The sequence below is a fragment of the Oncorhynchus tshawytscha genome, linkage group LG02 (assembly GCF_018296145.1).
Source record: "Oncorhynchus tshawytscha isolate Ot180627B linkage group LG02, Otsh_v2.0, whole genome shotgun sequence".
In the NCBI taxonomy this organism is placed as follows: Eukaryota; Metazoa; Chordata; class Actinopteri; order Salmoniformes; family Salmonidae; genus Oncorhynchus; species Oncorhynchus tshawytscha.
The window spans coordinates 59463953-59487913 of NC_056430.1; the positions used below are offsets into that span (position 1 = coordinate 59463953).

General features: G+C 41.2%; 1 protein-coding gene across 1 annotated transcript; it reads left to right on the forward strand.

Moving 5' to 3' along the window:
- The first annotated feature begins 2123 nt into the window (after positions 1–2123).
- Positions 2124–22922, forward strand: tpcn3 (two pore segment channel 3). Its single transcript, XM_024443428.2, has 19 exons — positions 2124–2734; positions 3579–3661; positions 3965–4079; positions 4545–4673; positions 5856–5972; positions 6123–6241; positions 10262–10363; positions 11836–11962; positions 12344–12548; positions 12851–12995; positions 14518–14703; positions 15219–15283; positions 16298–16385; positions 16616–16685; positions 17392–17611; positions 17963–18053; positions 21150–21263; positions 21675–21787; positions 22161–22922. Exons 1-19 carry the CDS (start codon positions 2612–2614, stop codon positions 22298–22300), a joined length of 2352 nt encoding a protein of 783 aa, XP_024299196.1. The 5' UTR covers positions 2124–2611; the 3' UTR covers positions 22301–22922.
- Positions 22923–23961: the final 1039 nt, after the last annotated feature.

The following is a 23961-nucleotide window of genomic DNA, read 5'->3' on the forward strand; positions in this document are numbered from 1 at the left end:
TATCACATATGATATGGTAAGGGCTATAGTGTATAACACAGAACCTCACATACTCTAATTCCACGGGGCATTCCAATGATTTCAAAACTCGGTCCTCCAGAAAGTGGATATAACACTTTTGCGGTTCTACTAGGTGAGATCTTTAAAAAAGTTGCATTAGAAAGGATTACCTATACATACTGACCAGCTCATGTTATAGACAGAAGCGTGCTACATGGCAGACCAATCCGAACTCAACTCTCGGGTTGTCCGGCCCGTTCATTATCTCAGCCAATCATGGCTAGTTGGAAGATTCCTGACATTTTCTGTGGCTAAACCCGACTAGGCTCATAATTTAACAATTGTAGACCATCTGTAAATACAAATACAAGTTTTTAACAAGGCACATGAAAGATCACATGTTCTAGAAGGAATTTTTGCCCCCCCCTCAAAAAAAAAACTTTCAAATGGCTCTCCTGTCAAGGAGTGACAGATGCATAGTTTCCTGAAATTAGTCACATTTGGTACAGACCAAAAATCTTGGGAATGTTGAAATCAAGTCCACTCTGGACTGCACAAAAAAATTGTCACTGTCAGTCCATGCTTAGTAGATAAACCCTACCTGGTTACATTTCTATTTTACTTTATTTGCAAGTCAAGCACCGATCATCATGTCACAAGCGTATGAATAAGGCACCTAAAATTGTATAAAAATAAATACAAAATGTCTGGAAAATAAAATGGTTTGATGGAAACATGGCTAATGTTACCAAAAGCAAAGGAAAGCATTAATGATCAAAGTTTTAGGGATGCTGGGCCATGTTGACTCCAATGCTTCCCACAGTTGAGCCAAGTTGGTTGTTCTTTGGGTGGTGGACCATTGTTGATACACTTGGGAAACTATTAAGCATGAAAAACCCAGGAGCGTTGCAGTTCTTGACACACCCAAACTGGTGCTCCTGGCATCTACTACCATCATAGTTTGGGATTTTTTTGCTCACACTGGCACATATCGGACTGCTAATACAGGACTATTAAAGGCCCAGTGCACTACTTTTGTGAAAGTATCACCCCCAGGTGCAGTGTTGCCAGTTTAGCGACAGTCGCTATATTTAGCAACTATTCAGACACCTCTATCAACAAATTGTTTAAAAAACGACTAGCGACAAATCTAGTGACTTTTTCTGGTGTTATTGGAGACTCTGACGTGAAAGCACATATCGTTCTTACTCTTCTCAGCGAGTGTTTGCCGTGGGCCCCATCCCAAAGCACTCACAGGTGGTCCAGTCCTCACGCAGCAGTCCCTCCCAGCTTTGCAGTCAGAACAGGAGATGTTCACCCCCTCCATGTCCAGATCGCTGGCTGATCCCGCCCTGGCTTACATAAAAACATATTTTTAATAAATAACCTGAATTAGGGCCAGACTAGTTTCAATAATTCTCACATTGCCATTTATTTTATTACATTGTCTCTTTTTGGTCCATTTAGATTGTTAATGTAGATTGTATACAAACAAATGTAAAAATTGTTATGGTTAAAAATGTGTTTTACTGTGATTTGTTGTAGGCTCCTAAGTGGACCATAAGGTTAAAAACCTAACCAAATTAAGAAAATGACTAAATAAAAAAACGAAGTAACTCTGCCAGAGTGTGTCTCTTTTGCCGGTCCCAAGAATCGACAGAAGTTCATTTGTAGTTCTAAACATATTTAGGCTGTTTTTACTCACTTTTTGTCTCTCCCACGACGTTATTCTTCTCTACAGCATCCATCACAGTTACATGCACATGGCCAATTATGCAAATTAGGCAATGACATAATTTAGTGACTTATAGGACAGCCAATAGCTACTTTCCTTACTGAGGAGTTGGCAACAATGCCCAGATGCTTCTGCAGCTACGACTAACATACACCGTTCAAAGGCACTTAAATGTTTTTGTCTTGCCAATTCACCCTCTGAATGGCACACGTCCACACGCCAGTACCTCAAGGCTTAAAAATCCTTATTTAACCTGTCTCCTCCACGTCATCTTCACTAATTGAAGTGGATTTAACAGGTGCCATCAATAAGGGATCATAGCTTTCACCTGGATTAGTATCACCCCCAGGTGCATCTGGTCAGTCTGTCATAGAAAGAGCAGGTGTTCCTAATGTTTTGTACACTGTGTATAGCATCATGTTTTCTCTAATACGAGTGCTGTACGAACCTTAAGTTCTCACATTACAAGAGTTCTCACATTCTGGCAACTCTATTTATGCCATAACGTTTCCTTCCAGCGCGTTCGTCTCTCCTCCGCTATTTCCGCTAAACTTGTCACATGACAGATAAAAAATCCTGGCATAAGTATTCATTTCACAGTCTTTCTGTTATCATTCAAAAAAGACAGGCTATTCCATCCTCCGATTACGACAGGAGGTTAAAATGTTAGCATGCCTTCAATTCGACAAGAATGTGTGATATTTGAGGAACGTATATGTAGCAGACGCAGTAACGTGCAAGAAAACAGGAGTTCTAACAATTTTGGGGGACGACGACTCCCAACTCAATCACGGGATATCCTGCTAATTTAACGGGAGCGAATAGTTTATCTAGGCCTACGAAAGAGGAGAAAAGTACATTTTCAAGGGAAATGTAATGCTAAAAACAATGTCTGAACCAGATAAAAAGGAAATCACTCCAGAAGAGGCGCCGGAAAATGGAAAGGGGATAAGAAACAGTGGAAATGCATCTGAAACTGGGAACAGAAAGACAAAGGGTGTAAGTGATATTTTGTAGGATATTGCTGACGTATCACCTATCGGTGCTCCGTTACATTTCCAAGTCGATACATTATATAGTATTTTCTTTCTGTCATTGTCTCATCACATGACCTCCTACTTAAGTTGTTTGCGTTCGTGCAGAGTACGGTATGTGCATAGTTTTATAAACTATTGCCCTGGGCTACTGTAGGCTTTCTTTTTTCTTTAAAAAAAAATCATGATAATAATGCATGAAATAGTCATGCACCAACTTTAGGCTCTCTTACTGGCGTGGCAATAATGCGTTTTGTCACAGCCAACACACCACGCGTGTTTTCCTTTAACGTTTATATTATACATGTCATCAACATGTTTGTTTGCCTATATTGGGCGGAGCCTTTTCCCCTTGAAATTAGAATTTTGGTTCATTACACACTAACGTTACTTAATTATCTTCAGTTGATTGTGTTGCCTTGACACTTGTCAGCCTATGTACATAATGCATAGTCAATGTCCCTATTTGCTTTACTGATATCAAGGATCCCATGGATTCATATGATCATATATTGTACCAATTGCATGACTTGACCAGTTGGATCACACACTTCATTTTTTATCCAGCGCCTCTATTTTTCAAGCGTCTTCGAGTGGTTGTGCTGACTTGGAATCACAGTTTTACTTTTTTACATGGACAGGTGGGTGCTGGTCCTAGATCAGCATTCCTACCTTGAGACACTTTATACATAAAATAAACCTATAGACACTACTGTTTTGTATTATCTAGATATGGCTATGATATACCAAAGGTTTTATTTGCGTAGAGTATTCACTGGCTGCTTTTATTGTCTGTGGGGGTGTTCCAGGATTTTGACCTTGCAGCAGTGTACGTGTCAGACGCCCAGTATAACAGGAACATCTTTTTTGACACAACACCTCAAGCTATAAGGTAGGTAGAGATGGTTATGTTTAATGATGTTAGGTTATAGTTGCCAGAGCATTCAACTGGTTGAATTTATCGAAATAGACAGAGCATGTATTAGAATAAATACAAATAGATAGAATCTTGTCACTTGTAGCTTAAGGATAGCATTAGCGGTAGTCCTGCTATCATAGGCCATATTTGTGTGTGTGTGTGTGTGTGAGGAACAGATGAAAAAAAGAAGACAACCCTCTCTCTGACTATCTATGTTTGAAGATATTGGATAATTCCGTTGAAATATGGATTCTGGTTGTTGCTTTTCTTCCACAGATTGTATCTGCTCTATAACCATTGGGGGTTGCAGATCCTGGTGTATGCCTTCATCCTAGTGGACCTGGCTTTGGCCATCTTTGAAGACCCAGCAGTTGTCCCTCTGCCAATATGGGTAGATATCCACAATGATATTCCTCTCAACTTGGTGTAATTCTCAGTCTTTTAAAATGCCAATGTTTTGGGCTAGAGATAATGAAACATCCCAAGCAGTATGAAGGAATTATTGTCTCTTGAAATCGTTACTAATAACCCTGTTTCTTTAGGCTTGTTGTATTGCTGTTTTAAATATATCCACAGTTGTATTATGTGTAGCACTGTGTGTGACCTCTGTTTTGTGATGAGAGTACCAGGGTCGTGTTTATTAGGCCTAGGGCACATTGCAGAAATGTTCTGAAACTGAAATGTTCTCATTGGACAAGGTCACGTAGCCCCCCCCCCCTGTTTCAAAGCATTTTTTTCCCTTGTTTGCACCAAATGAACACCTGGTCAAACTGGGTTGAATTGCTAACAATTGGTTGTACATATGCAATCTTTTACTGAATTGATAGCAGGCCCACATTGTTTTTGTCTCCCTCAGGTTACCTCAGTGATCGAGCTTGTCTGTCTGGCAGCCTTCACTGCTCGGCTTGTGCACTACGCCAAAGTCATTCCCCGGGAAAGGTTTTGGAAAGACCCCAAGAACATCTGCATCTTTGCCATCATTTTGGTAGGCGCAACTCAAATAATGGAATTATTTTTAGGTGCAGGAATAAAGCACAGGGGAACAGCAATATTCCGCAGACCTCATATTTCTTATCTGTATTATTTTTCAGCCCAGTCCTGGTGTACTCAAGTTTAGGGAGTGTGTATTACCCTCATGTTCTTTAGTGGAATACAATATAGTACAATACAACTTTATTTGTCCAACTACTACATTGGAAATGCCTTGTCTGCTCTGCTCTCTCCTACCTCTCCTCACAAGACACGAACACTAGGGTCATTGTGATCCAGTGCTTTTGATTCAGTGTGCATATCTCTGTGTAGGTACAGGTACCGGAATAATAAATTGTAATTTATTAGAATTATTTTTATCCGGCGACAGCTTATACATATTCTGTATATATGAACAATACTGGAATCCAACACAAAAGCAAGGTATTGCTAACATTTATTAGTCTTGGGTCGTTGAAAGAAATCGTTTACTACTTTGGCCAAGAAGGAGTTGGGAAACCTACCCAGTGACTGTCAGTGTAGCAGAATTTGAAGGAACTGTATGACAAGTTGAGAATGTGCTGAGAAGTACTTTGCACACTGTTGTGAAACAACCTTTAGCCCGAAGTTTCCCTGTGTCAGGGATTCTCAACTCCTAGTTACTTCCTAGTCTTAACACTATGACTCAGTTTGATTCAGAATAAACAAATGACTCATTTTGAATGCAATGTTGGACACCGCTAACTCCTGTATTGACCATGTATGCAAACATGTATTGATAGATATAGGTGGTAAAACATATTTCAATATAAATTGCATGACTGGGGTGGTGTTGACTCTTGATTGAGCAGTGTGTGGAAAAGTGGAGCCCAATTTTGGAATTGGTCTAGCTTCAAGCCGTCATGCTGCTTGAAGCTAGACTCAATTCCAACTTCCAACACTGGGCTCCAATTTAGGAAGTTTGAGAATTGCTCTGAAATAATCCAAAATGCTGAATTGCAAATCAACCACTAGCCATTACACTCACCCGCTTCAGGATTGGATAGATGGAAACAATATGGCTACAATACAATTGCCACACTAAATCTATACAATTTACTTTGGTCTCCAGGAGTCGTTAGAAGCATACAACTTTGAATAACTACTCCCAATACAATTAAAGAAACGGGGTAATAATTGACATTATTCTCCTCCTCAGCTCTCTCTTGTTGACATGATCATTTATGGGGCGTTGAAAGCCAGTGGTTTCTACGCTGTCCGCTGGTCGCGGGTACTGAGGCCCCTCCTACTGGTCAATATCACTGAGGGAAGACAGGTAAAGTCTGTCTGTCACCCACATCATCTTCCCCCTGATTCAGAGGGGTTGGGTTAAATGCAGAAGACACATTTCAGTTTAATGCATTCAGTTGTACAACTGACTAGGTATCCCCTTTCTGTCACTCACATTCTCTCTTCCTTCCTCTAGCTCCGGAGAGCATTCCGAAGCATCCGGAACGCACTGCCTCAGATCCTCTATGTCTTCCTGCTCTTCATGTTCAGTGTGCTCATGTTCTCACTCATGGCCCTCAAACTCTTTGGAAAAAGGTAAGTCAGAATCAGGAATTGTAGTCATATGGGCATGTCTGCCAGCATTGTAAAATCTCGGACAGGGGTGACCATTTTGTCTGCAGAGGCCTGGTCTGAATGCAGGCCTTTATTCCAGCCAAGCATTAACCCTGGGATGCATAGTAAACATGGCGCCCCAAGAATGCATATGCCTGGTCAAAATGACCCGATATTGTAATATCTGTGTTTGATACACATGGGTCTAAAATATGATCAATTTTGAGGAACATAATTGTCTTGAGTGATGATTTGGGCCTTTTTATTATTTTAGACGTTTAACTGCTCTTCAACAGTTTGATACACATTCCAATGATAACATTATGAAATTCCATAATGGCTATTGAAAATATGAACATATTTTTCTTACAATCGTTCTTACAATCAAAGTTTCACATTCAACCTTTTAATGTGAAGAACCAAATAAAACCACCTTAAGCACGTTTTGTAATATTTCAAAACATTCAAAGTTCATCAATATTAATGACAACACTAACAGTTGTGAATTTAGAAAACATTGAACACTAAAAGGAACAACGTTTGCGTGTGTGATGCTTTCTTATGCTGTCTTAGTCCATGCATTTGTTATAAACAACAAGCATGTGACTGTGCTCTTTGCAGACAGGTGTGTTGCACTGAGAACACCAGCAGCTGACTTTTCTATCCTTTGCGCTTGGGCAGAGCTGGCACCTCTTCTGGACCTGGCAGCTCTGAGTGGTGGTGGCATGGCTCTCTCATCACCCTACAGCTTTCCATTGCCTCAGTTCATCTGTGGAGATGGGAGAACCTTCCAGAGGGACAACCATCTCTGCAGCACTCCACGAATCAGGCCTTTTATGGTAGTGGCCAGACGGAAGCCACTCCTCAGTAAAAGGCACATGACAGCCCGCTTGGAGTTTGCCAAATTGGCACCTAAAGGACTCTCAGTAATGAGAAACAAGATTCTCTGGTCTGATGAAAACAATATTGGACGGAATGCCAAGCGTCACGTCTGGAGGAAAACTGCTCATCCACTGTGACGCAATCGCTGGGTATGAACCTTCCTCTACAGTTTGCTAGGAAAAGGTCCCCACATACCGGAAGGTTGCCAGGTGGTCCGTTGCCTCTCTGAACACTGGTCCTCTTGTCATCAAGCCTCCGGTAGCGACGGATATCCTCATATCTTCCGACCGACATGGTGGCCTTATACATTGGATTCTGCAGTGGATCCAAAAATAGCTCCCTTGTTGAGACATCCCACCTGTTCTCCATGCCGGAAAGGAGGGTTAAACCAATAAAGGCCTTTAGTTCTTTGTTGACTTCTCTACACTCTGTCCCTTTTGCTGTCGCTCTTCTCCGTCCTTCTAAATTTGTACACTTTTGGACCTCCTCAATGATGTTGTCACTAATAAACAGCTCCCAGGCAGCTTTTGGTGACACAACTGTTGACCCCGGCACATGCCCTGGGCAGCTCCTCAGTGTGTGTGTGTGTGTGTGTGTGTGTGTGGAGGGGGGGTGTTCACTCCAGTAAGACCCCTTTTTACTCACTCTCCTCCTCAGAGGAGTCCTGCCCATCTGTAGAATCTTCTAGGACAGCTGGACTACCAGGTGCATCCACAATTCCAAATTTGCCCACAGGCACATAGTCTGTGCCATCTGAATTGGATACCTCTGAGTCAGAGGCACAAATGGCTTCCTCATCCAGCATCTGTAAAACCATTTTGATTGTACAGTTGAAGTCAGAAGTTTACATGCACTTAGGTTGGAGTCATTAACTCATTTTTCAACCACTTCACAAATGTGCTGTTAACAAACTATAGTTTTGGCAAGTCGGTTAGGACAATCTACTTTTTCCAACATTTGTTTACTGACAGATTATTTCACTTATAATTCACTGTATCACAATTCCAGTGGGTCAGAAGATTACATACACTAAGTTGACTGTCTTTAAACAGTTTGGAAAATTCCAGAAAATGATGTCATGGCTTTAGAGGCTTCTAGAAGGCTAATTGACATCATTTGAGTCAATTGGAGGTGAACCTGTGGATGCATTTCAAGGCCTAACTTCTCAAACTCAGTGCCTCTTTGCTTGTCATCATGGGAAAATCAAAAGAAATAAGCCAAGAGCTCAGAAAAATTGTAGACCTCCACAAGTCTTGTTCGTCCTTGGGAGCAATTTCCAACGCCACATTCATCTGTACAAACAATCGTACGCAGTATAAACCCCATGGGACCACACAGCTGTCATACCGCTCAGAAAGGAGACACGTTCTGTCTCCTAGAGATAAATGTGCTTTGGTGCGAAAAGTGCAAATCAATCCCAGAACAACAGCAAAGGACCTTGTGAAGTTGCTGGAGGAAACGGGTACAAAAGTATCTATATCCACAGTAAAACGAGTCCTATATCGACATAACCTGAAAGGCCACTCAGCAAGGAAGAAGCCACTGCTCCAATACCGCCATTAAAAAAGCCAGACTACAGTTTGCAACTGCACATGGGGACAAAGATCGTACTTTTTTGAGAAATGTCCTCTGGTCTGATGAAACAAAAATAGAACTGTTTGGCCATAATGACCATTGTTATGTTTGGAGGAAAAAGGGGCAGGATTGCAAGTCGAAGAACACCATCCCAACTGTGAAGCACGGGGGTGGCAGCATCATGTTGTGGGGTGATTTGCTGCAGGAGGGACTTGTGAACTTCACAAAATAGATGGCGTCATGAGGTGGGAAAATGATGTGGATATATTGACGCAACATCTTTAGACATCAGTCAGGAAGTTAAAGCTTGGTTGCAAATGGGTTTTCCAAATAGACAATGACCCCAAGCATACTTCCAAAGTTGTGGCAAAATGGCTTAAGGAGAACAAAGTCAACGTATTGGAGTGGCCATCACAAAGCCCTGACCTCAACCCTATAGAAAATGTGTGGGCAGAGCAGAAAAAGTGTGCGAGCAAGGAGGCCTACAAACTTGACTCAGTTACACCAGCTCTGTCAGGAGGAATGGGCCAAAATTCACCAAACTTATTGTGGGAAGCTTGTGGAAGGCTACCTGAAATGTTTGACCCAAGTTAAACAATTTAAAGGCACTGCTACACTCAATTAGTATTTGGTATGTAAACGTCTGACCCACTGGGAATGTGATGAAAGAAATAAAAGCTGAAATAACTAATTCTCTCTCCTATTATTCTGACATTTCACATTCTTAAAATAAAGTGGTGATCATAACTGACCTAAAACAGGGATTGAATGTCAGGAATTGTGAAACTGAATTTAAATGTATTTTGCTAAGGTGTATGTAAACTTCCGACTTCAACTGTATGTCTGTCAACTTTCTTATGATCCTCCTTATGAAACTGTTTTTATTCAATGAGTTAAAAAGGAGAAATTAAAATGGTGATTAATGAACATTAAACACAATATATTTAATACATTTTATGAATTACTTCGTTTTTATTGTTGTAACAAATAAAAGTCAGTTTGACGAGTGGATTCCATAGGAAATACATACGGGTCATATTTGACCCACATATGGGGTTGGGAAGCAAAAACTCTTTACTTAAAAAATAAATGTAAAAAAACAGAACTAGGGTTAACAAGTTTGATTCAACTCCTATTCTATCAAGCCTTTTATTAGTTGAATCAGGCATGTTCGTGCTGGGTTGGAACAAAAGCTTGCACCCGTGCTGGTCTGGTCTAGTTGGCAAAGTTGCACTGAAAACTACCGTAGTTTCCTCTATAAGAGCAGGTCTAGAATCAGCTTTTATATCCCAATTCCCAAACCTAATCTTAACCATTAGAATGAAAAGCAGTGCTCTGAGGGGCTATGTCATCCTACACCGTCCGTGTGTGGTTAGTAGAGGACATCCATCCATACTTCCAGTTTGCAAAGAGGGAGGGGGCAAGGATCAAGTTGCCCTTAGACACTCATCCAGAGTAATTTTAAAGTTGTTTTTGGGGGGGCGGGGGGGGGCATTGTTGTTGGACATAATGCAAACCACATTTGTGCTGCTGCTTCCTCCCTAGGGGCCTTAAAACAATAGAGGGACGCCCCTATTTCACCAACTATCTGGAGATTGTCTTTGATCTCTATGTCCTAGTCACGACTGCCAACAGCCCGGATATCATGTGAGTACCCTGGGTACATTATCCAACCTTATTCCTTATGATTTTTATTATGAATTTATTTTTATGAAGTCTAGTAAGATTTGAATTCTTTTTAAAGCTAGAATCCTTCATTTAAAAAAATAACAAAGCTGGCACCCCACCTCTGTTTTGGTAAAAAGCTTAGAGGTGGGCTTGGAGAAATGTAACCACTGCCAAATTCATAGACAGAGCTATGGATGCAAGGGATGACCATCCACTATATCACAAATTATAGTTTTAACCGTGTTATGAGGCTAGACAGTGTGTTTTTACTCCAATGTTTGTAAACAAAATCTTAAATTTTGGGTTCTGATGGAGTATGACAGTTGGACTGAGCTCATCATGCATTTATCAGTTATTCTTTAAGAATCAATGGGTATTTATCATTCATTTATAAGTCAGAAAATGGATGTAGCATTTAAAGATTCTAGCTTTAACTGTATGACTTTTGATTTGTAGTGCAACTTTAAGTGCAAAGTTGCCTTTTGGCATGCCCCTTTATATACACACAGTGGCCAGTTTATTAGGGACACCCATATAGTACTGTGTCGGATCCCACTTTGCCTCCAGAACAGCCTGAATTCTTTGAGGCATGGAAATGTTGTTCAAGGGACCTAACGTGTACCAGGAAAACATTACCACACCACCACCAGCCCATACCTTTTGAAACCAAGCAGGATTGAGCCATGGACCCATGCTGCCTAGGACAAATCGTGACTCTGCCACCAACATGATGCAACAGGAACCTTGATTCGTTGGACCAGCCAATGTTTTTCCACTCAATTGTCCAGTGTTGTCGATCGTGTGCCCACTGGAGCCGCTCATTTTTGTTTTTAGTTGATAGGAATGGAACCTCGTGTTGTCTTCTGCTGCAATAGCCCATCAGTGTCAAAGACCGCCGAGTTGTGCGTTCTCGAGATGCCGTTCTGCACACCACTGTTGTACTGCTCCATTATTTACCTGTTGGTGGCTGGATGCACCATTCTCGGTAAACCTTAGACACTGTCGCTCATGAAAAGCCCAGGAGGACGGACATTTCTGAGATACTGGAACCGTCGCACCTAGTTCAATACCACGTTCAAAGTCGCTTAAGTCACTCGTTTTGCCATTCTAATGTTCAATCGAACAGTAACTGAATGTCTCTGCCTGCTTGATATAGCAAGCCACGGCCATGTGACTCCCTGTCTGTAGGAGCAAACCATTTCCGTGAAAGGGTGATGTACCTAATAAACCTACAACAATTTTGCTGGGAGTAGATTATACTTGCAATGATGGTGATACGAGTTGGGTTTTGCCTACTGAAGTTGAATACACGGGTTGTTAGTCGCTCTGGATAAGAGCGTCTGCAAAATACCTAAACTGTAAAATATCACAAGTAATTTAATTGTTTAATCTTTAATATATAGACACGTGGCCAAATATTTTTTTATTTTTGTCTTTATTTCCCTACGTAGGATGCCAGCGTACAACTTCAGCGTTTACTTTGCCGTGTTCTTCATCACCTATATCCTCATCAACACCTACATCTTCATGTCAGTGTTCCTGGCGGTCGTGTACAACAACTACAAAAAGTACCTGAAGGTAGAGTGGGCGGACAAGACAATGATATAAGCAATTTCTTCGCAGATTTAGTCAATTTGTTGGTTCTGATATGGTTTGTTTCATTTTGTGTAGAGCGTGTCTGAATGAGCGAGTTGAACGTCACTTTGATAGGTTGTTGCTTAAAGGTAGCTATTTTGAGTGCTTTTATGTGTTTATTCTGAAATTCAATATTGGTGACTTTTTAAAATGTAAGTAGCCTTGGCTTGTGTGAGATGGAATGGCTCCTGCTCCTGGCTCTGTAGATTAAGGCAGCTTGGTGTCTTACCTAACCTCAACCATTTGTGGGGAAAATGCTAAACTGAGACAAGATCAGTGTCTACAGGCAACTTTATCCTACTCCTATCCTATGTACCCAATCAGGAAGAAGTACGGAAGCTCGTCAGGGCCAAGAGGCACAAGATGGTGCGTGCCTTCGGTGTGCTGCAGGAGAGGAAGGGAGAGGAGGAGCCTGTGGTAAGCCAGGCCTGTTGGAACCAGCTTGTGCGGTTGGTCCAGCCGGACATCAGCAACGCCCACAGGGAGCTGCTGTGGAGCGTCTCCGACGACAACAACAAAGGCTGCATAGGTGAGTGGTTGGAGTCTACTTCACACAGAGACCCACACAAAGCTGTGTTACATGCTGAGTAAATTGCAGATGGACCTGGATAGGTGTTTAATATATCAGCTAACATCCACATCATATGATGTAGCCATTTGAAGCCCGAATTCCCAGTCACTGACATGGTACACAACCATTGGTTCATGCAATGCAATGCCTGCAATGTAGTTACCCTGGAACGTGACTGTAGTGTTACCCAAGATGACCAATGCAGCACCTGCTTTGTGCTGAAGCCTTAATTAATTTAATCCTTCCATCCACCTGTGCAGGGAAAGTGGCATTTGTTCAGCTTGCGGACCTTCTGAACATCCAGGTGATCATGATGAAGTCACGGCCTCACCCCCTCAAGACATGGCTCCCCTCTCTCTATCTCTCCTCCCCCAGTCGTCTCGTCTGCCGCATGGTCCAGCACAAGTGAGTGCAGCCAATGAGTGTAGATGTTACTCAGCAGACGTACAGGGAAGAGGTTTGGGGGAGCGTGTGAAAGTATCTGAAAGTAGACAGTGCCTTCGGAAAGTATTGAGACCCCTTGACCTTTTCCACATTTTGTTAGGTTACAGCCTTACTCTAAAATGTATTCAATTGTTTTGTTTTCTTCAATCTACACATAATACCCCATAATGACAAGGCAAAGACAGGTTTTTAGAAATGTTTGCTAATTTATTAAATGTAAATTACATATCATATTTTACATAAGAATTCTGACCCTTTACTCAGTACTTTGTTGAAGAACCTTTGGCAGCAATTACAATCTTGAGTCTTCTTGGGTATGCCACTACAAGCATGGCACACCTGTATTTGGGGAGTTTCTCCCATTCTTCTCAAGCTCTGTCAGGTTCGATGGGGAGCATAGCTGCACAGCTATTTTCAGGTCTCTCCAGAGATGTCCTGAGTGCCCTGGAGAAGGTTTTCAACAAGGATCTCTCTTCTTTGCTCTGTTAATCTTTGCTTCGATCCTGACTAGTCTCCCAGTCCCTGCCACTGAAAAACACCCCCACAGCATGATGCTGCCACCACCCTGCTTCACCGTAGGGATGATGCCAGGTTTCCTCCAGACGCATTCAGACCAAAGAGTTGAATTTTGGTTTCATCAGACCAGAGAATCTTGTTTCTCATGCTCTGAGAGTCTTTAGGTGCCTTTTGGCAAACTCCAAGCAGGCTGTCATGTGCTTTTTACAGAGGAGTGGCTTCCTTCTGGCCACTACCATTAAGGCCTGATAGGTGGCGTGCTGCAGAGATGGTTGTCCTTCTGGAAGGTTCTCCCATCTCCACAGAGGAACTCTAGAGCTCTGTCAGCGTGACCATCGGGTTCTTGGTCACTTACCTGACCGATTGCTCAGTTTGGCTGGGCGGCCAGCTCTAGGAAGAGTCTTAGTGGTATATAACTTCTTCCATTTTAAGAATGATGGAGGCCACTGTGTTTTTGAAGACCTTCAGTGCAGCAAACATTTTTTGGGCCCCTTCCCCAGATCTGTGCCTCAACACAATCCTGTCTCGAAGCTCTACGGACAATTTCCTTTGACTGCCAACTGTGGGACCTTTTTATATAGACAGAAGTGTGCTTTTCCAAATCTTGTCCAATCAATTAAATTTATCACAGGTGGACTCCAATCAAGTTGTAGGAACATCTCAGGGATGATGAATGGAAACAGGATGCACCTGAGCTCAATTTTGAGTCTCATAGCAAAGGGTCTGAATACTTATGTAAATAAGGTATTTCTGTTTTTAATTTTTAATAAATGTTCAAACATTTCTAAAAACCTATTTTTTGCTTTGTCATTATGGGGTATTGTGTGTAGATTGAGGATTTTTATGTATTTAATCCATTTTAGAATACGGCTGTAACGTAACAAAATGGGAAAGTATTCAGACCCTTTGACTTATTCCACAAGGCACTGTATATCTTTGTTTCTTTCCGTGTGTGTGTGATATCCAGGGCGTTCATGTACACCTATGACCTGATCATCCTGGTTAACGCTGTGTTCATCGGCCTGGATGAGGAGGACCCGTTGATAGCCAACGTAGAGTGGGCTTTCCTGGTTCTCTATCTCCTAGAGATCCTCCTCAAACTGTACAGCTTTGAACCGCGCGCCTTCTTCTCCAGACACCAGTTCTGGAATTGGTGAGAAGCCCAAGCATTTTTGTCCGGTTACTCGGGCAGCGATTTAAGCCTAGTCCTGGACTAAAAAGCATGCTTACTGAAGAATCCCATTGAGCTTGCTTTTTAATCCAGGACAAAACTCTATCTTAATCTGGGAAACCAACCCCTTGTGTTGGCAGTAGTAGTATACGTAGTATACATAGTATAATTTGTTGTTTTTCCTTCAAATACTTTGAGCATTTTGAGGGTCTGCACTTTTTTGACTTCCATTGTGTCAGGCAAGCTCAATCAAGAACAGCTGAAGTTGAAAGAAAAAAAAAACAGTACTATTTCAACCCATGTCTGCTCAATATTAGAAGTTTTATGTTCCCCTTACGCCATGTAGATGGAGCATCCCTAATTCTGTGACCAAGGCTTGCGTACTTAAGTGGTACTAGCTGATTAGGTATATGATGATTGAACTGCAATGAAAGGAGACCGTTTCTGCTTCGGTTTAAGTACTTGTGTAGTAATATCTTCCTCACCACTATGCACAGGTTTGACACCATCATTGTCATCACTGCCTTGATTGCTATGATCATCAATTCAGCACTGAAATTATGTAAGTAAAACCTAAATCTGTGTTAGGGAAGGGAAAACCAAAATGGGCAATGTTCCTGGACACAGACTAAACGTAGTCCTGGATTAGAATTCCATTAGATTCTCCATTTGAGCATGCTTTTTATTCCAGGATTAGGCATAATCTGTGTCCGGGGAAACTGGCCCAATATGTCTTTAAATCTAGCACATTGTGTTATCGATGACTTCCACTCTTTACTCACAAACAGTATATTTATTATTTCTTATTTTCTTTATTAAGGGCTCAGTAGCAGTGTGCCTACATTTCCGATTGTAGACCACTATGGCATTTGAGAACTTTTACTGTCATTGTTTATATTAAGGCAAATACAATATCCAACTTAACTGTCCATTTTTGTCTGCGGTTTGCTGTTCCTCATGAGCCACCCTCTGATGGCGGCTCATTGTTAATGCTGGCTGCTGTTGACATTGAGCTAACATTGAGGTTTTACGTTATTTCAACGCTGTGCTGGGGAGCAGGAGTGGAAGGTCACCTATAGTAACCCTCTCGTTTGTTTGTTGGAGTCATCCTATTGTTTCTGTTGCCCATAGGTCTTTGACCTTTTCATGTATTATTTTAAACCTATTGAATGAGTGGTCATCGTTATGTTTCATATTTGAAAATGAGCAAAAGTACAATGAAAGATAAAATGGTACTTTATTTATGTTTTTTTTTTATTGATGACTTCTGATAGAGACTCATCAATTAAATGATTGAAAATTCAGTATAGTATATAATGACATTGGTAGTGGGTGGCATACATTGGTGATGGATGAGGTGTTTCCTACTTTGAGGAGCTTGTTGAAAAGCGCTATAAATCAAACAACTGCTTCCTATGTTGACTTGGGATGCTGTTTATTTTCTTTGTCTTTTTTTCTTTATGCTGTCGATGGTGCCCTCTACTAACTTGCAGCGTAGAACACATGCATGTAAAAGAATTTAGCCCTCCGAGTCTGCCTGGCGTTCATGTTGTGATGTTCATGTGTTTTGTCCCAGCTGGAGGCTACACCAGCCGTCAGATCCTGGACATTGTGTTCATCCTGCGCATCCTGAGGCTTATACGAGTGGTGGACAACATCAAAAGGTGAGGAGGTCAAGGACTTCCTTTTCCTGTATGAGCTGTGTGTGTGTGTTTCAAACTTAAGATGTGAAACATTATCAAACCGTTTCCCTTAACTACCAGAGCTAGTATCTGCAGTAGCTACTGTGACAATTATTTTGCAGAAAGACCTATAGAAGTCATATGGTTGATTTTGATATTCTCATTCATGGACTTGGACGTGGAACTCTTCCTGATGTTCTTTCTCCCCTCAGGTTCCGTGCCATCATCAACACCCTCATCAAGATTGGACCAACGATACTCACCTTCGGACAGCTCATTGTCGTAAGTTGTTAGTGTGCAGTTAAGTTAAATTACACCAAGAAGTTTTTGTGTTTATTAATGATATTTATGTACTCTAAGTGTGACTCTATTCCTGCATATTGAGCTTAAAGTGCCAATCAGGAGTTGAAACGATACCAAAGTGTACTCCCCTCCACTGTTTCACTAAAAGGCTGAGGGATGGGGCTGGAGAAATGTAACCACTCTCAAATTCATAGACAAAGCTATGGATGCAAGGACTGACCATCCATGAAATTGTAATTATAGTTGTAACCATGTTTTGAGCCTATATGGTGTTTTACATCTACTTTGTTTACAAACATTGGAGTAAAATAAGCTTGTATTTTGGGTTCAGTTGAACTAAGCTCATGAGATTGACGCTTGTAAGGGATATCCGATGATTTCAAAGGTCAAGATGAATCAAATTCCCAATCTATCAGCTATGTATATCCAGCTATATGCCTCAACCCTAAATGAATGGAAAAGATAAGGACTACAATTGTGGTGCTTATCTCTTCTGTTCATTTTGGATTATGCCATACAGCTGGATCTACAAATTAGATGGTCTTGGTCATTGACTCATATTTAAATTACACTGTATTATGATGGCTGAAAACATCAGACAATTGATTGGAGTGGAATATCCCTCTATGTAATCCTGTGTTGCAACTGATTGATTGACTGCATAGTTGTTCCATATATTTTTCAGGTGGTCTATTACATATTCGCCATGGTGGGAATGGAGCTGTTCAAAGGGAAAATACGCTTTTTCGAGGCCAACTCCACTGATCCGGATAAGGCATTCTGTGGAAACCCTCTGCTCAAAAACTCAGTGTTCGCCAAGCACAACTACTGCAAGAACAACTTTAACAACGTTGTTTCCTCTTTTATCCTATTACTAGAACTCACCGTGGTCAACCAGTGGCATGATATCCTTTTCAAAGCTTGGGAAAATACAGATATTAAGCTAAAACCAATACTTTTTATGCACTCTTGTGAAAATGTTGCTCCAAGATAGAAATCTTGAATTGAAATGTACAGTAAGCAGTGGTCACTGACTAAAACTTTACAGTAGGTTAGTGTGTAAAGGTTTAAAAATTAGATGAAATTGCACTATAACCTATAACCTATCCTTTTTCTTTAGTAAACAGTCTTCATAGCTTATTTTAGCATCCAGACAACTGGGTAATTTCTCAGTGTTTCTCAAAGTTGCCAGGCTAACTTGACCACTCAGTGAAGTATTGTTACTATTTTATTATTTTCTTTAATGTTGGTCCCACTGCTGTCCAGTGGTTTCACCGCAGTCACTCACATCTCAGCCAGGATGTTCTTTGTCCTCTTCCACATTGTAGTTGTCATCATCATTATCAAGTAAGAACAAGTCTCCTTTGAAATACTGAGAACCAAACAGACTTCTTAATGATACTCTATTGCTGAATTACAAATCCCCCCCCCCAGGCAATACTGTAGATCTAAAAGGATTAGACAAGTTTAAGCAATATGGTAATAACTTCGCTTTGTTTTTTTTTTTGTTTTTTTTTATTTTACCTTTATTTAACCAGGTAGGCAAGTTGAGAACAAGTTCTCATTTACAATTGCGACCTGGCCAAGATAAAGCAAAGCAGTTCGACAGATACAACGACACAGAGTTACACATGGAGTAAAACAAACATACAGTCAATAATACAGTATAAACAAGTCTATATACAATGTGAGCAAATGAGGTGAGAAGGGAGGTAAAGGCAAAAAAGGCCATGGTGGCAAAGTAAATACAATATAGCAAGTAAAACACTGGAATGGTAGTTTTGCAATGGAAGAATGTGCAAAGTAGAAATAAAAATAATGGGGTGCAAAGGAGCAAAATAAATAAATAAATAAAAATTAAATACAGTTGGGAAAGAGGTAGTTGTTTGGGCTAAATTATAGGTGGGCTATGTACAGGTGCAGTAATCTGTGAGCTGCTCTGACAGTTGGTGCTTAAAGCTAGTGAGGGAGATAAGTGTTTCCAGTTTCAGAGATTTTTGTAGTTCGTTCCAGTCATTGGCAGCAGAGAACTGGAAGGAGAGGCGGCCAAAGAAAGAATTGGTTTTGGGGGTGACTAGAGAGATATACCTGCTGGAGCGTGTGCTACAGGTGGGAGATGCTATGGTGACCAGCGAGCTGAGATAAGGGGGACTTTACCTAGCAGGGTCTTGTAGATGACATGGAGCCAGTGGGTTTGGCGACGAGTATGAAGCGAGGGCCAGCCAACGAGAGCGTACAGGTCGCAATGGTGGGTAGTATATGGGGCTTTGGTGATAAAACGGATTGCACTGTGATAGACTGCATCCAATTTGTTGAGTAGGGTATTGGAGGCTATTTTGTAAATGACATCGCCAAAGTCGAGGACTGGTAGGATGGTCAGTTTTACAAGGGTATGTTTGGCAGCATGAGTGAAGGATGCTTTGTTGCGAAATAGGAAGCCAATTCTAGATTTAACTTTGGATTGGAGATGTTTGATATGGGTCTGGAAGGAGAGTTTACAGTCTAACCAGACACCTAAGTATTTGTAGTTGTCCACGTATTCTAAGTCAGAGCCGTCCAGAGTAGTGATGTTGGACAGGCTGGTAGGTGCAGGTAGCGATCGGTTGAAGAGCATGCATTTAGTTTTACTTGTATTTAAGAGCAATTGGAGGCCACGGAAGGAGAGTTGTATGGCATTGAAGCTTGCCTGGAGGGTTGTTAACACAGTGTCCAAAGAAGGGCCGGAAGTATACAGAATGGTGTCGTCTGCGTAGAGGTGGATCAGGGATTCACCAGCAGCAAGAGCGACCTCATTGATGTATACAGAGAAGAGAGTCGGTCCAAGAATTGAACCCTGTGGCACCCCCATAGAGACTGCCAGAGGTCCGGACAGCAGACCCTCCGATTTGACACACTGAACTCTATCAGAGAAGTAGTTGGTGAACCAGGCGAGGCAATTATTTGAGAAACCAAGGCTGTCGAGTCTGCCGATGAGGATGTGGTGATTGACAGAGTCGAAAGCCTTGGCCAGATCAATGAATACGGCTGCACAGTAATGTTTCTTATCGATGGCGGTTAAGATATCGTTTAGGACCTTGAGCGTGGCTGAGGTGCACCCATGACCAGCTCTGAAACCAGATTGCATAGCAGAGAAGGTATGGTGAGATTCGAAATGGTCGGTAATCTGTTTGTTGACTTGGCTTTCGAAGACCTTAGAAAGGCACGGTAGGATAGATATAGGTCTGTAGCAGTTTGGGTCAAGAGTGTCCCCCTTTGAAGAGGGGGATGACCGCAGCTGCTTTCCAATCTTTGGGAATCTCAGACGACACGAAAGAGAGGTTGAACAGGCTAGTAATAGGGGTGGCAACAATTTCGGCAGATAATTTTAGAAAGAAAGGGTCCAGATTGTCTAGCCCGGCTGATTTGTAGGGGTCCAGATTTTGCAGCTCTTTCAGAACATCAGCTGAATGGATTTGGGAGAAGGAGAAATGGGGAAGGCTTGGGCGAGTTGCTGTTGGGGGTGCAGTGCTGTTGTCCGGGGTAGGAGTAGCCAGGTGGAAAGCATGGCCAGCCGTAGAAAAATGCTTATTGAAATTCTCAATTATGGTGGATTTATCATTGGTGACAGTGTTTCCTATCTTCAGTGCAGTGGGCAGCTGGGAGGAGGTGTTCTTATTCTCCATGGACTTTACAGTGTCCCAGAACTTTTTGAGTTAGTGTTGCAGGAAGCAAATTTCTGCTTGAAAAAGCTAGCCTTGGCTTTTCTAACTGCCTGTGTATAATGGTTTCTAGCTTCCCTGAACAGCTGCATATCACGGGGGCTGTTCGATGCTAATGCAGAACGCCATAGGATGTTTTTGTGTTGGTTAAGGGCAGTCAGGTCTGGGGAGAACCAAGGGCTATATCTGTTCCTGGTTCTAAATTTCTTGAATGGGGCATGTTTATTTAAGATGGTTAGGAAGGCATTTTAAAAAATATCCAGGCATCCTCTACTGACGGGATGAGATCAATATCCTTCCAGGATACCCCGGCCAGGTCGATTAGAAAGGCCTGCTCGCAGAAGTGTTTCAGGGAGCGTTTTACAGTGATGAGTGGAGGTCGTTTGACCGCTGACCCATTACGGATGCAGGCAATGAGGCAGTGATCGCTGAGATCTTGGTTGAAGACAGCAGAGGTGTATTTAGAGGGGAAGTTGGTTAGGATGATATCTATGAGGGTGCCCGTGTTTAAGGCTTTGGGAGGTACCTGGTAGGTTCATTGATAATTTGTGTGAGATTGAGGGCATCAAGTTTAGATTGTAGGATGGCTGGGGTGTTAAGCATTGTCTTTTGATAGGCTTGGAGGAATGTCCACCATATTGCTTATACCCATGTAATAGTTTCAGATCTGGAGGAGTGCCTATTACTTGCTATTTGATAACTCACTCTTTGAGAATTGAGTATCGCATGCTTTTTTTCCCACCAGTATTTTCATTGCTTTCGTCCTGGAAGCCTTCTTCGTGGAGTACACCGTAGACCAAAGTAACCTACAATCTTCTCTGGAAAAGAAAATTGAGGAACTGGAATTGGGCGTCAAACAGTAAGTGCCTGATAGTTTTGCAATTAAAGAAGAATAATTTTTTATGCCATGGGGTGGGCTCTATTTTGTATTGAGTTAGAGGGGTGAAAGTGTAGCATGCATCATTTTCTGTAGCCATGAGTCATGTTCCAAGCTAAACCACATACAGTATTCATGATGCACTGCCTTAAAATAAAGGGTTTGCTAATTGCTTATTGGCCAGTAGATGTGGCAGATTGGGGGATGTTCAGTGAGGTGAAATATTCAGTGTTCCAGATATAAATGTGATGAATTGATATGATTTCCTATTCAACATGGCAATCATAGCTGCTCAGTCTATGCAAAACATTTCAGAACGTTCTGTAATGATGTATCCTCCTGAACAGCCATGTTTATCTTGATTTTATTGTGGTTTCTCTTTGTGCCAATCAGAGAAAAACTGGATGGAAACTTGGTGGATGCCATGGAAACGAACGACAATGATATGGGCAACTCTGAGTCGACCAAGGAAAAACCTGCACTCATGTTCAAGATCGCCTGTAAAAGTAAGCTTTGAGGAGAATTCATTGCATTACTGTCTAAATCACCTGTATGGTGGTATGATAAATTTTATACCTTGGAAATCTATTAACGTGTATGAAAATATATGCATATGGCAATTCATGCACTTTCAAATATTATGGCTGCTTATAATGTGTTGTGTATTCTGAATCATAGAATCACATTGAATCATCATAGTTACACAGTATGTGATGAATTATGATTTACTACCCTGAAAAAGGTTATCAAAAACCTGTTTTTTTCAATAGGAAAATGTAAATCTGTTTGTTAGACAAGTTCAGGTAGTAGTCTACCTGAATAGGACTTTCCCTTTTAACCATCTGTACTGACCTCAGCTTTCTGCCTGCTTCCTCCCAGGATACAAAACCGTGGATGGTTTGTTACAGAGGATGTTTGAGGCGGATCTAGACCCAGAGGATTTTGCGGAAGACGAAGATTTCGATCCCAATAACCCATCAAATCTGAACTTCCCAAATCCAAACTTTGATTCTGTATAGCCATGGTCAGAAAGGGAATAAATACTCTAAATTAGCTTTCTGTTTTTGTACTGGAATGCCTTATATTATGTATCATCATCAAAAATATATATTTTATGAAATATTTCTAGGTTTATGTAAAACAAAATAAACTTTAAACGGGTAACATTCCTCAATGTGATATTTAGCTAGGTATTTTCTTTCATTTACTTATTTTTGTACATCTCTTGACAACACAATCCACATTCATCAAAAATGAGATTGTATTCTTGTTTGAGTATAGATTATCAAATGCTGTTAAAGAGAAATCAATCATGAAGGGAAAACTGAAATGATATAAATTGGAATATCTACTGAGGTAATTTGCTGCAGCATAAAAGGTTGTTTCTATTGGGAAATCTGACTCAAATACAGACTTTACTCATTTATTTTTACTTTATTTATATTGTCATTTATGCACAGTTACCTGGATACAGATCAGGCCTTCTGGACTAAAAAGCATGTTCAATACAGAATCTCAATAGTTTAATCTGTGTCCAGGGAACCAGCCCTTGAAGTTCAGTCACAACCAACCTTCAATACAACCATTACTCTGTAGGCCTATGTACATTATTTCTCTATTAATAAAGCATACCAGCTAAGGGCTTTCTTGTGATGTATTATGTGCAGCCAAACTAACATTTCATGTAACCAAGCATTCATTTACCAGAGACTGGTTTGCTCTGACATCAGTACAGCCACTTTCTTCACTTTTTCAAGTAAGGTTTGGCCGTTTGGTGCATAGCCTACCCTACCTGACACCGTGCAGAGATTATTGCGATTGGAAACGGTTGGATAGCTACAGTGCCTTCAAAGTATGCACACCCCTTAGCTTGTTCTACTTTTGTTGTGTTTACAGGCAATAAAAAGTCACTGGCCTACACACAATGCATTATGGGGCATTTTTACATTCATAAATGAAAATCTGAAGTGTCTTCAGTCAAGTATTCAACCCCTTTGTAATTGCAAGCCTATTTCAAGTTCATGAGTAAAAATGTATTTAACATGTCACAAGTTGCATGGACTCCGTGTGCTGAGGTTTTCCAATGCCTCACAAAGGGCACCTTCTTTGGTAGATGGGTAAAAAAAAAATCTGACTGAATATCCCTTTGAGCATGGTGAAGTTATTAATTACACTTTGGATGGTGTATCAATACACCCAGTTACTACAAAGATAGACGTCCTACCTAACTCAGTTGCCGGAGAGGAATGAAACCGCCAACAGTTAGTTTATTGGCTGTGATAGTAAACTGAATGGATCAACAACATTGTAGTTACTCCACAACACTAACCGAATTGGCAGAGTGAAAAGGAAGCCTGTACAGAAAAAATATTCCAAAACATGCATTTTGTTTGCAACAAGGCACTAAAGTAATACTTCAAAAAATGTGGCTAAGCAATTAACTTTTTGTTTTGCATATAAAGTATTATGTTTGAGGATAATCCAATACAACACATTACTGAGTAGCGCACTCCATATTTTCAAGCATAGTGGCGACTGCGTCATGTTATGGTTATGCTTGTAATCATTAAGGACAGGTTTTTTTTTTCAGATGAAACAGAATGGAGCTAAGCACAGGCAAAATCCTAGAGGAAAAAATGGTTCAGTCTGCTTTCCACCAGACAGTAAGAGATTAATTCAC